We start from the raw sequence: 12,050 nt of genomic DNA, 5'->3' as shown, positions 1-12,050 counted from the left end.
ATGCTGAATCTCTTCCCATCCGTCAGAGTACTTGGATTTAAAACAAAGTAATATCAACAGACTGGAGATGTTGCTTCTGTCTGAAAAGAAGTGTTTCTTGAATTAGTGTCGCTGAAAGCTTTGGCCTTAACCAGTGTGTTTCAGCGCTAAGTCAGGAACAAGCCTCCTTTCCCCTGACTACAAGTACATCTGCCCTGCACCAGAACCCTTTAGAAGCAAAAAAAAATGAGGACTACATCTAGGGAAAATTCCATTTTTTATTTTTTCACTCATCATTTATTTACAAATACACATTATAACTTTTATATACATTGCACATTTACATGGTAGAAAAGTACAAAACTATATATTTAAATGAATTTATATTTAACTCGCCATGTTTGAAAATATAAAATTGCATCAGAAAAAAAGTATTATGAAAAGCAAGAAACTTGAACTGATAAAGCTTTGATAAAACTTTTAGTGACACACTGATCGGGAAACAAAACTTTGAAAGTGGTACTGCAAGACCATCTTAAAGGAAACACCTGATAAAACATTTATGCATGTTACAAAAAAATAAAACAATAAAAATAAAATAGAATTTTTATTCTTATTACAGTTAGCCCTGTAGCTATTAACAACCTTCATAATCCGATTTCTTTGGGTCCGGAATTCGTATAGTACAGTATATATGCTCAGCGCATTGAGATCATGTCAGAACATGATCTGATCAGAAGCAGAGAAAAGTGAAGTGGAAGAAGTTTCCTTAAAGACCGCCTCACTGCACCCTGGAAGTATATTTAAGTCAGTTACAATGCCTTTTGGTCAGTCAAGATTCCTTGTAAACAAAAACCCGAGGGATCTTTTATGTACAGGACCAGCAAGAAGAAAATCCAATAAATAAACATAACAGAAACCGACATGCAAGTTTGTTAAAGTGGAAAAGAGTTAACTTCAGTGAAACAAAGAGATGAGATCATGTGGGTAAGCTCTAAGGAATGGACTTTTATACTTTACAAGAAAAAAGAAAAGCTTTACTTTACAAGCAAGAGACCTCACAATAAATAACACTGCTCTTCCCGTAACGAATAAATTTCTTCAAAAAACAAGGTGTACAGTCAACCAGACATTTTATGTATAAATTATAAAACATGACACAGTATAAATAAATGTCTACGAGACTCAACTATATGTATACTTTTTTTCTCCCCAAAATAAATAAGCATACACTTATTTACAGTATGGACATTGATTTCGTGCCCAATGGCTGTTCCAATAATGATGGAGGTTTTACCATTCTAGAATGGAAGATATAGGAAAGCTGTAGTCCTGGTCTTCATCTTCCTCTTCTTCCTCTGGGTCTTCATTAATGGCTAGATGGGGGAATACAGGGGAGCTGTTGTTTAAATAAGGACAACAACAGCGCAGAAGCAGCTCAGTGCATGTTTTCAAAGCCCTCTGAACAGCCATAATACAGCGTTGCATTTTATGCGATTTGTAGTGAGATGCTCTTTGGCATCTGCTGTTATGCAATAAGGTTTTTTATACATAATCTATGAAGTCATAACTGCAGAAAGTTCTGAAGAATCAATGGCTCAGGTTTTATTGGCAGATTCCTGAAATCAAATAAAAAGCGCTCTTGTGTTCTAGGTTTAACTGCTTTGTGTCCTTCATTCAGAGTTAGTAGAGGCAACTGTGCCAAGCCAGGTGCTCATGTGCTACCATCAGGCTCATTCATTTGGACAGAGTTAGAGTTTATCCGAGTGTTAATAAAGCAATCAGCGAAGCACACGAGAGCAGACAAATTAGGAAAAATTGCTAAAAGTATACTCCTAGGGCAACCCGTTTCTGAGAAAACGATTTGTTCTCAGAATATCCCCAACACCCCAACTTGAAAGCCAACTGGTTGCTGGACATCTATTGCATTTCATCAGTAACCAAAGCGTGTGCGTGATACATACATACTCGTATGGCACGTGTGCCGTATCTTGAATCTCTAAATTAAACTTTCTTAGGTTTAAAGGCGTAAGTCTTTGTTACCTAGAGATTGCCTTCAGAAGCCTTAAGTGTCTGCAGAGTTAAAAATCTCACTTACAGTTGCAAGATCCAGAGTGCTTTACTTCTAGAAGCACACCCATGGAGCAGGCTGCCTCTTTCATGGCACACTCGCTTGGGTAAGTTGTGTTATCGCTGGCACAGACTGCCTCGTCTGACTTGCTTTCAGGGCAGAGCTCATCACAGAGGGCGCACCGACCTCTGCCAACCTTAAAATCCCACAAGCATTTCTTCCCAGCACTGCACTGAATGTCTTCACAGGACTTTGCTTCTAAAAATATACACAAGATACTAGAGGTAAGTGAAAAGACAAAGGAAAAAAAAAAAGAAAAGCAAACCCAAACAACCTCAAACTCCTTTTCTTCCCAATGAACTGTGAATAGACAAAGCTCAGATGCTATAGATGGGGTGATGTTTGCTGTTTTTAAGCAAGTAGTCCCTTGGACACATTTGCCTGTCTGTACGTGGGGGAGGAAAGACATCCGTGCCAGTAGAGCTTGGCCCTGGGAATACAGAATTACATTTGCCTATATTGCACATGACCTTCCTGCTCTGTTTGATGTCAGTGGAAAGTCAGCTCCCCAAATCAGTGGTAAGTGGAGAATTTGCCAACACATACAGCATTTCTAAATCAATTATTTTTATACCAACCCACATAGAGCCGTTGTCTACAAGATTGGAGAGGGAATTCACCTCAACCTATGCCAACTAAAAGCTGTCTGAGATTCCCCAGCATCCCTCCAGCAGTTTGGGGGAGCAGAGGCGGCAAGGTGCTTCCTTGTAACATGCTTCACTACCTCTCCTTTCTGGGAATCACAGTGCAAAATGTCAAGATGCACTGAGATTATTTTCCTATCTTCACCCACCAACTGTCTCCAAACTCTGCAATATTTTTGAAGAGGAAAAAGTGATCAGATGTTTCCAATTAAGTTAATGCAAGCTTTGCCAAGACAATTGTTTCCAGGAATCCAGATCCACCGAATATTGAGACCTTGTTATGCCATAACCATGTCATTATCTATTTAATGGCGGGTACTTTTCCCTTGGACGCTAATGTTGTCACCCACAGTGACAGCAAGAGGAGCAGGATCATGCCCTTTACTCCCTCACCCCTTTTGCAGTCTTTGCGGGTGCAAAGCGCACCCTGGCTCTGCTTTGTCCTGGAGGGGAACACAAACCCAGGGTGCTTGGAGTCTCTCCAGCTCCCCAGCATAAACCCCATCCATCCATTCGTGCTCCCACCCACCCACAGATCCACATCCATAGAAACCCCTAGCAGCCGAGACTGCAAGTTCAGTTCCCTCCAGTCTTATCCCTCCAGCCGAGATACCTACTGATGCATTTTCCTTCGTAGGCTAATCCAATGGATCTGCCCAGCAGGCACGTGGCTTTCCTCAGGTGGCAGGCACTGGCGTAAGTTATGCCATCATTCCCGCAGAGATACTGCTCAGGGGAGGTAGGCTCAGGGCAAATTCGATTACACGTCACACAGTAGGCATTGTTAGTTTGATCCACCACGCACGTGGAGCTGCCTGGACATAAGACATCCCTACACGTCTCTGAAATAAAGATGGAAACACAGAGCAATTAATTAGGGGACCCCCAGCATGCCAGCGAGAAGCGAATGGGTGACACAATGAAACAAACGATCAGTTAAAGCCTTCAGCAGCAATCCTCATTTAAGGGCCGCTGTGGGGGGCCTTCCCATCTCAGGGGAGCTGGACATAAGTGCTGCTAGACCCTGGGGAACTCTCAGTCCAGCTAGGCCCTGGTCTGCTGAGCATGGCTTAGTTACTGTCTCCCAGCACTTGGAACATCACGCTGGTTACACTGGGGAAGTACGTCAGCTCCTCCTCCCTATACTCAGACACACACCCTTTGGCATTTGAGGGAGATTGGATGAGATTTGCAAACCTACTTTTGCATTTGCCCTGATACTGGACTTCAAGTTCGGGCTGTTCTTTACATCTGGCTTTGAGAAGGGCACACTCGTTCCTGTAGGTTTTCCCATCTAAGCCACACACGGGGCCCTTCCAAGTGATATTAGAGCAATCCGGAGCACAAACACACCGAGGTTTGTTCTTCTTGTTCATTTTACATTTCTTCCCGGGTCCACAGTCCACATTCTCGCACGTTTCTGATAGAAGGAAAGAGGCACCCCTTCAGTACCCAGCGTGCGGGACAGACTTGATGCCAAAACCGCTCAGAGAATGAAAACACACCGTGACCCTGGGGCTCACAGCGAACACACCTCCCCGCACCCCCACACCCACACGGGGAAGGGAAGGTGAGGGAAATCCCCCAGCCTGTGAGGATAGGGCCGTGGGGGTCTTCATCCCCTCCACCCCTCTGCACGGTCGAGGAAAAAGGGGGTCCCCCCGGGGCAGCGAGGCTTTCCTGCGGCCCCCTGCCTCCCCCAACTACCTCCTCCAACCCACTACGCGGGCCTGTGTGCCTGGCAGGGCCCCCCTCACCTTTGCAGGGGATGCAGTTGGGGGCTCCCCCATTAAAAATCATCCACTTGAAGAGCGTGTTGTCGTTGACATCCTCCTCCGTCCACGAGGTTGTCAGGCGGCCGCTCTTGCAGCACTCCTCCTTGCTGAGGTCGGTCTTGTAGAGGACCTGGCAGCGGCCGTTCCTCGCCTGCCGGAGCCAGCAGTTCCCAGCTGCGGGGGGACGGGGGGGGGGGACACCCGCACGCCTTCAGTGACCGCCACCCCCAGGGCACAACGCCTGCTGCGCCCCGGGCGACCCAGACTTTGGCCGCTGCGGCTGATTTAGTTTGCCCCCTTTCGTAACCCGCAGCTACCCCTGCCCGCTTGGGACCGCGGTTAAATATAATAACAGTAATAATAATATAATAATAATAAAAAAAGAATAATAAGTAAAAACGACTGAAAGCAAAAGACCAGATCAAAACAGGACGAGGCAGTTTTCCGAGGTATTTATTCCATATGTAGAGCAGAAGGAGCCCTGCCGGCACGTGACAGAGGCTTGAAAAGGATGTGCATTTAAAAGGGAATAAAAAGAAAATCGCGCTTGCAAATTCCTCCCTCCTCCCCCTGCCCTCTCCTCCTGACGGCGGCTGCCCAGCAGCATTGTTTTAGTGCCGCACGCAGTTGCAGCCCCAGCCCGTTTTGCAATCCGCACGGACTGGGAACATTCGCTGTTAGCGAAGTCTTTCGAAATCTCCACATTTCGCTGCTTCTATTAACAAACGTCTTCCCTTTACTAAAATAAGTCAGCAGAGCTCCAAAAAAAAAAAAAAAAAAAAGTGAGCAAAGTACACACAACGCAAGGGCACACAGAGGAGGAGGTCCCTACATAGTTTTCAAAATCGATCCAACTGGAAAAGTTGGAGGTGCCGTCTCTCCGGCAAGCATTGCAGAGGAAAGTACACTGTCCTTAAACCGGATAGAGTTTTTTTTTTTTTTTACTAGTATGCCTGTTATTCGTGGAGTCACGCCAAGAACATTAGTCCAAGCAACTCCCCCTACTTTAGCTGGAGAGTTTTGGTTGGGATGAGCCTCTCGTGAATAACCAATGTGACTTCTCCAGCGACTCAATACCAATTAATTCTGGTGCTCATCCAGCGAGGGCTCGATCCTGCCTCCTTACTCCGATGGGAACGTACCGGAGTGAGGGGTCAGGATCGGCCAGCCGGGATGTCGCGGGGCGTGGGGGGACGTGTCGTGTCGTGACCCCCTCCCCACCCCCCCTGCCAAAAATCACAGAACAAACAACGCCCTAAAAAATTAAAAAAAAAAAAAAGTTTTGCGTCTTACAGTTGCCTACGTTAGATTAACTTCTGCTCTAGCTCAGGGGCGTGGGGGAAAAAAAAAAGAAAAATAATGGTAAAGCAAGCAACGGTTAGACATCCAGGTTGTGGGTGGCACACGGTCAAGATAAGGGGTAAAAAGCCCCCAAACTAAAAATCAATATTCCCTTGTGTCGAAAGAGGGCTCTTAAGAGTTGTCAATACCAGGTTCGGGGCTGTTTTCTTCGCATGGAGGAAAAAAAAAAAAAAAAAAAAGCAAACTTACTGAAGCATACTCCTCAGCGCAGGAGAATTTACAGCACGTTAACATTTACTCACACACACACACACTAAGGGAGGGAGGGGGGGAAGGAGGAAATCCTAATATTAAAGGAATGTCCGGAAAATGACCACTATTGGTTTCTGAAAGTGTCAGCTGTAATTGTGGGGCTCCCCATCATCACCTCTCCTTCTGTCAGGCAGGCGAGATAAGAATCTGAGCTAAATTACCAACAAACTTTGAGCACTCATTCGGGACCCGCGCCTAGGAAAAGTTCCCCCACGATGCTGCTCTTCATTCATGCTGCATAATAACAAAAATACCAAGAAACATCCTCATCTGTTCTCTGTGCCTGTTCAGAGCGGGGCGAAGATACGATCAAAAAGCAACCTAAATGACACCTCTGCGCCTCTGTACAAAGCAGCCCCACGCTCACAGTTAACTTCTTTCCTGTTGGACCTTGGAGAGAGGCGTTTAACACCGCAGCGAACTAAACAGCGCCCGAAAGACGGAAAATTACAGTAATAACAACAACAACAACAGCAATAAAACGCATCTACGAATAAACAATCCAGTCTTACCCTGCGCTGTGTGGTCTTCCATGAAGTGGCAGAGAAACATCAGGAGTAAGAGCATGCCCGGGTGGATTCTCTGATTTAACATCCTCAGCGTAGCACGGAGTGAGAGAGACACAGAAACAGAGTGAGGGGGAGTAGGGAGAGGGAGCGAGCACTAGCCAGCCTGCTTATGATCGCTCTATTGAATGAACGTCAGGCTCTGAATGCAGTCTCTCTTTAAATCTATACGGGGGTCTTAGCTGTCTGCGGTGGGCGGTCTCCTAATGTGTGTGTGTGTCTGCTCGGGGGTGGGGAGATTTAAAAAGTTCAGTGTGAATCAGGTGACATTTTCCACCTTCTGGAAACCCTCTCCAATTATCTGCTTTAGGTGCACGCACACACAGGCGGGCGCGCACCCGCGCAAGCTCCGCACCCGCGGGAGGCAGCGCAAAGCCCTGGGGACCCGCACCGCGCACCCGGAGGGTTTTGGCAACCCACGGGGGTCGCGGCGCAGAGAGCGGGGCTGGGGGGCCAGGCGGCTGCGCTGCCCCCCTGAGGGGGCTCCGCTGCCCGGGGGGGCTCCGCTCCGCGCCCCGCTCCGCGGTGCCTCCCCCCTCCGCGCTGCCTTCCCCAGCCTTCCCCATCCGCGCTTCGCAGCCGCCGGTGCCTGCAGCGGCGCGCACACGGCTCGGCCCCCGAAAAAAAGCCCCGGCCAACCAAGCGACCAACCCCGGACGGAAAAAACAAAACAAAACAAAACAAAAAAAAACAGCAAGGAACCGAATAAAAGTTTAATACCTAGGGCTCTGCCCAAGTGACAGCCTTTTTCACTGGGAGCCCGGGAGGACGAGACGGGAATGGGGGCGACGTAGGCGGTCTCCTTTCAGAATCAGAAAAGATTGCAACATCGATAATGAACTTCTAGGGCACTAGTTTATTAAGCACAGTCTGGCATTATTCTCCCCTTAGAAAAGTTGGCGGTCTCTCATTTATAACATTTTTTGGCACCGTTGAATGAAACTGAGTAGGCGATATTTCCTTTTATACAAAACGATTACTTAACGGAAAATGGCATTGTTTATTCAAAAGCTGCCTTTTTAATTTCGATTCTTTCGCTTTTCTGAGCCACCAAAGCACAACAGACTGCGAAGTATGCAGACAGGAATGCCCGGACAGTGCCGGGTCAGGGGCCGGTGCGCCGCGGCCGCCCGCGCCCTCCGCTGGCCCTCCCCGCAGCCCTCCTCCCGCGCCCGCCTCCCGGCCCCCCCCACCGCCCGCCCCCTCCCCACAACTGCAAATAACTCAGCGATAACAGATTTTTTTTCCACCAACTGCAGGAGATAGTGCTAATCTTTTAATAAAAGATCCCATTACAATGGGATCTGTCTGGACAGACTATAATAGATCCAGAAATACAGCCGTGCTAATATTAGAAGACAGTTGTTTGGGTGCCTCAGTCCGGGCCCGGGTCCCGCTTTGAAAGTGGGCATGAATCACAATGTCCCCCGGTACCACCTGCAGTCACACGCATTAAGAAGCAGACTGGTAAATGATTGACCTCGCTGCATTTCTTTCTTTCCTTTTTTTTTTTTTTTTTGTTATTATTATGATCATCGTCCTGAGCAGCGCCGGGGCATTTTGAGCACTTCAGAAGCTCCGCGACTCCACATCCTTTTTAAGCTTTTCCAAATTGGTGCCACTCTTCCCCCCACACGCCCCCCGGCCCCGCCTCTCTCTCGTCTTTCGCCGGAGCAGCGTGAATGCAGGGTTGCTTAGTGCCCTCTAATGGCAGACGACATCAACGATAAATACCAGAACACCCCTCATCCCGGGGAAAAGGTCAGCTTTCCAAAGCCGCCTCTCCTCCCGGAGGGAACGGACCCCGGGCGCAAGGTGCCTACAGGGGGCCGGACCCCCAAGCCCACCTCATCCCCGGGCAATGCCCCCCGGGGAGCGGGGGCAGGGGGCTCGTCCCGGCCCCCGGCGGGGGTCCCGTTCCGAAGGGGCTGGGGGGCAGCGGCGGTGCTGCCCCGACTGCCCCCGCACCGAGCGCCCCGCTCCCGGCACTGCGCCGCCCGGGCGCAGGTTCCCCGCTCTGCTCCTGCTCTCTTCTCTCTCTCTCTCTCTTTCTTTTTTGTTCTTTTTTTTCCCCCAAGTTTGTCTGTGTTTTTTTTCCTAATTGGCCAATGCGGTGTTTATCCTGATAATGGTTTCAATTATAAAGGGGCATTTTCAGGCCGTATTCCTGGAAATGAGATGCCGGATGGGTCGATAAGGTTTGCACATGTGCTTCATGCGTGCATCATCGGAAGATCAATATGATTGCGCTGGTATGGAGATTTGTATCACACCTGTTCTCTGACATCACACAGAAACAGCTGCTCTTTCTTTTTTTTTTTTTTTTATTTTTTTAGATGCTAAATATTGGGTTTGTGTGTAACAACATTGTATAATCAGAAATGCTTTCTTCTTTTTCAGTGTGTGCTTCCCTGTACTACTCCCCCACCCCTTTCTGCTTTGCCAACAATCACATTTAAATTACCAAAAAAACAATAGGGTCGATCTGTAACTGAATTGTCAGGCAGCACACAAAAAGAGTGTTGTTCTCAGCCTGACAGGTTTTAAAACTTCTTTCTACCAAGAAGTGTATGCATTTTAATATATGTTTTTGGATGTGAGTCCAATCTTTGCAGCTGGCCCTGAACTTGGAATAATAAAGCCTTTTAAAACACCCCTATATGCTAACATCTCAAACTTTCTGAAAGTTCAGTTTTAGCTCTCAATTTACATAAAATGTGTGGCTTTTCTCTACCTGTAATACAGCTCTAGCTGCAACAGACTTCATAATCCAAAATATTAAGTGGCTGTTCTCTGAGGAAATTGCAGCAAAACACTGAGTAAGAGGAAGAGTAATCCTCAAGTGTAACCTTGTACTAACCAGGTACTATTAACATACACAAACATGTATACACACATACATATATATGTGGAATATTTATTTTATGGTATCAATATCGTATTAGCATAAGTTTATTATTATTATTATTATTTTACTCTTCCCCCCTCGTTGTTCTGTCTCTCAACACAGGAGCTGTTGCCTGTGTCAAGGACGGCCAGCTCAGGACCTTCAATTTGATAAAGAGCATGTCTGCATAAAGTTTTCTGCAGGTGTGAATAGAACTGCAAGCAAAAGCTGGTTATTTGAAAGAGATCTGGATTTGGGTCGAGGAAATTTGGAAGCCTATCTTGACACGTCCCTGCCTAAAATTCAGGAGAGATGAAGAAGCCTCTAGGACCCTCCTGTTGTCCTGGATGCACGCATCATCTGATCTGGTTTCTCGTACAACTGATACAACTCATACACTTCCACGGAGCAAGAATTCAAATAAAGGTAGAACGTCCTCTTCTGGTAGCAGAGAAACCTTGCTAGCTTCACATAGTTGTCCTGGTTATCACAAAAAGATGGGCCCTTTTTTTGGAAAATGGCACTTTTATGAAAGTTCTCTTATTTCACATCTTCCGTACCAGATTTAAGGACTTTTCTGAGCACCACTGCATTATTACAGTTTATAAGCTTTTCCTTCGTCTGTTTGTTTTGTTTAGTTTTCCCCTGTGTGGGGCAAATCAATCCTTTCCTGCCGTACAAATGTCAAGTACTGCTTCTCAGAGTAGCACAAGAATTTGGAATGCAAAGGTTCATTTCTTGATTTAGCCAAGAGTTTTTCATGAAAAACAAGCAAACCAATTCTTGATAAAACTAACCCCCTCGAATGTATTAACTAAATTCTGATATTATGCTCTTCAGGTGTTGTGTGTGCTATTACAGTGAAGTTATACCTACACATAAGTGAGATGGTTAAATACAGAACTTATATTGTATGGTATTGGTAAAAGTTGCGCTTATGAGATGAATACAAATACATTCAATTATTATTTTATTTTATTTTATTTTATTTTATTTTATTTTATTTTATTTTATTTTATTTTTATTATTTTTTTAATTGACCAGAAGGTTTTCAGGTAGTGGACAATGGACTGAATTAAGAGGTAATAGGGATTTTACCTAACAAATACCACTGGAAAAAAAATGCAAAGGAAGTGCAAGTGTGTTCATCAGTAGATATTTTGCAAATCACATCTAAAAAGCTGTCATCACCTTTGACCAGGACAGCTCAAACAGGTACTCTTATTTGGAACTTCTTCCTGTGGTTGAATTGAAATATGGAGTTGAACATGATCAACTACTCCTCTTGTAGGTGAGAAATCTGCACTTTTAATAATCCACCCTATGGTGGGTGCTCAGACCTTCTGGAAGGCACCTTAAAGGTTTACTTTGTTTCGTTGCAGTTCATGGGAAGAACAGGAGGGTGGTGTGACAAGTGTTACTGTGGTCTTAAATATGGGAGTTTCTGGTAGCCCATGGAGGTTTTGCCACTCTTTCTGTGCCTTTGTTCAGACCAGAAAAAGAGCATGTGGACAGGTGTCCTTCACATTTTAGGTCAGATAAAATAGACGTGTGTGGGGTATGAGACAAACTGGCCCCCTTCCTACATTTCACTGGTGACTCAGGAAGTAGTAACCAAATTGTCCCTGTGCATTTGGGTGGATACTTTCACCTTGTTGAAGGCCAGGTGGGACAAGCTGCGTTAGATACTCCAAATCCATTTTCTTCTCTTGTGTAGGTGGCATTGTGAACCAGCACTGAGGAAGTGCAGCAGGCCTTACTATTCAGTACCCACTGCAAATGGGAGGTGAGGTTTAATGCATGAGCGGAATGAAAACTATGACAGGTTGCTAAACTAGTTACAAAAGGTTTCCAAGTTGCTGAAAAGCTGGACAAAAGTAGAAAATTCCAATGGAAAAAAAATGTAAGGGAAGCATTAAAGTCACTGACTTTCTGCGGAAGTTAAATGTAAAACGATAAAGTACATCGATCCATTGCTACACTGATCTGATCTATTGATCGAATACTTTTCTTTGTAATTGCAGAGAACAGAAAACAACTGGAAGCACAGACCATGGAATCTCTAGGGCAGAAGAAGACTCTCCAGTTTCTGAGATTGCAATGCATTCAGTAGCAGGAATTCCAACCTTGATTCTAAATGAAATTTTGAGAACTTAGGAAAAAGAAAATGTAGTAATGGCTGGCAACCTACTCTGAACAGCCATTTAGGCTGCTGCTGTTTTGAAGAAATGCCTAAATGCCAGAAAGGGATCACCACCATCCCTAGACAACCCATTTTCCATGTAAAGGCTTAAGAATTGTCACAGAGGAATGGAGCATGGAAAGAGCAAAGATGTCAGATATAACAGTTCCTGGAAGACCATTTGGCTTGGGCAGTATTAAGTGAATCTTCAGTGGTCCTAAGTTGTGTACTAAGTGCAGAATGGCTCTTGCCCAGCTTCCTGACTGGCAATT

General features: G+C 45.8%; 1 protein-coding gene and 1 long non-coding RNA gene across 3 annotated transcripts; one reads left to right on the top strand and one right to left on the bottom strand.

Moving 5' to 3' along the window:
* Nucleotides 1–239: 239 nt before the first annotated feature.
* FST (follistatin) lies at nucleotides 240–7,840 on the bottom strand. Of its 2 annotated transcripts, XM_035553586.1 has the most exons (7): nucleotides 7,430–7,840; nucleotides 6,656–6,738; nucleotides 4,512–4,703; nucleotides 3,956–4,174; nucleotides 3,372–3,596; nucleotides 2,078–2,308; nucleotides 240–1,355 (listed from the first exon to the last, which is right to left on the bottom strand). In XM_035553586.1, exons 2-7 carry the CDS (start codon nucleotides 6,735–6,737, stop codon nucleotides 1,273–1,275), a joined length of 1,032 nt encoding a protein of 343 aa, XP_035409479.1. In that variant the 5' UTR covers nucleotide 6,738; nucleotides 7,430–7,840; the 3' UTR covers nucleotides 240–1,272. The 2 variants fall into 2 exon arrangements, with proteins under 2 accessions (XP_035409479.1, XP_035409480.1); XM_035553587.2 differs by lacking the exons at nucleotides 240–1,355; nucleotides 7,430–7,840 and adding an exon at nucleotides 1,412–1,598 and having other exon boundaries at nucleotides 6,656–7,011.
* Nucleotides 7,841–8,100: 260 nt separating this feature from the next.
* Nucleotides 8,101–12,042, top strand: LOC118251467 (uncharacterized). The gene is made up of 4 exons (XR_004779825.2): nucleotides 8,101–8,176; nucleotides 9,720–10,022; nucleotides 11,314–11,382; nucleotides 11,621–12,042. It is a non-coding gene; the product is annotated as an uncharacterized LOC118251467 (long non-coding RNA).
* The last annotated feature ends 8 nt before the right edge of the window (nucleotides 12,043–12,050 follow it).

This window comes from Cygnus atratus, chromosome Z, assembly GCF_013377495.2.
Source record: "Cygnus atratus isolate AKBS03 ecotype Queensland, Australia chromosome Z, CAtr_DNAZoo_HiC_assembly, whole genome shotgun sequence".
Lineage (NCBI taxonomy): Eukaryota > Metazoa > Chordata > Aves > Anseriformes > Anatidae > Cygnus > Cygnus atratus.
This window is presented reverse-complemented; position numbering and strand designations above follow the sequence as displayed.

Coding starts and splice junctions, on each gene's coding strand:
- FST (XM_035553586.1), bottom strand. CDS start 6,737: ATGTTAAATCAGAGAATCCACCCGGGCATGCTCTTACTCCTGATGTTT. Junction 4,704..6,655: donor GGAAGACCACACAGCGCAGG/GTAAGACTGGAT, acceptor GTCCCCCCGCAG/CTGGGAACTGCTGGCTCCGG. Junction 3,597..3,955: donor GTATCAGGGCAAATGCAAAA/GTAGGTTTGCAA, acceptor TCTTTATTTCAG/AGACGTGTAGGGATGTCTTA.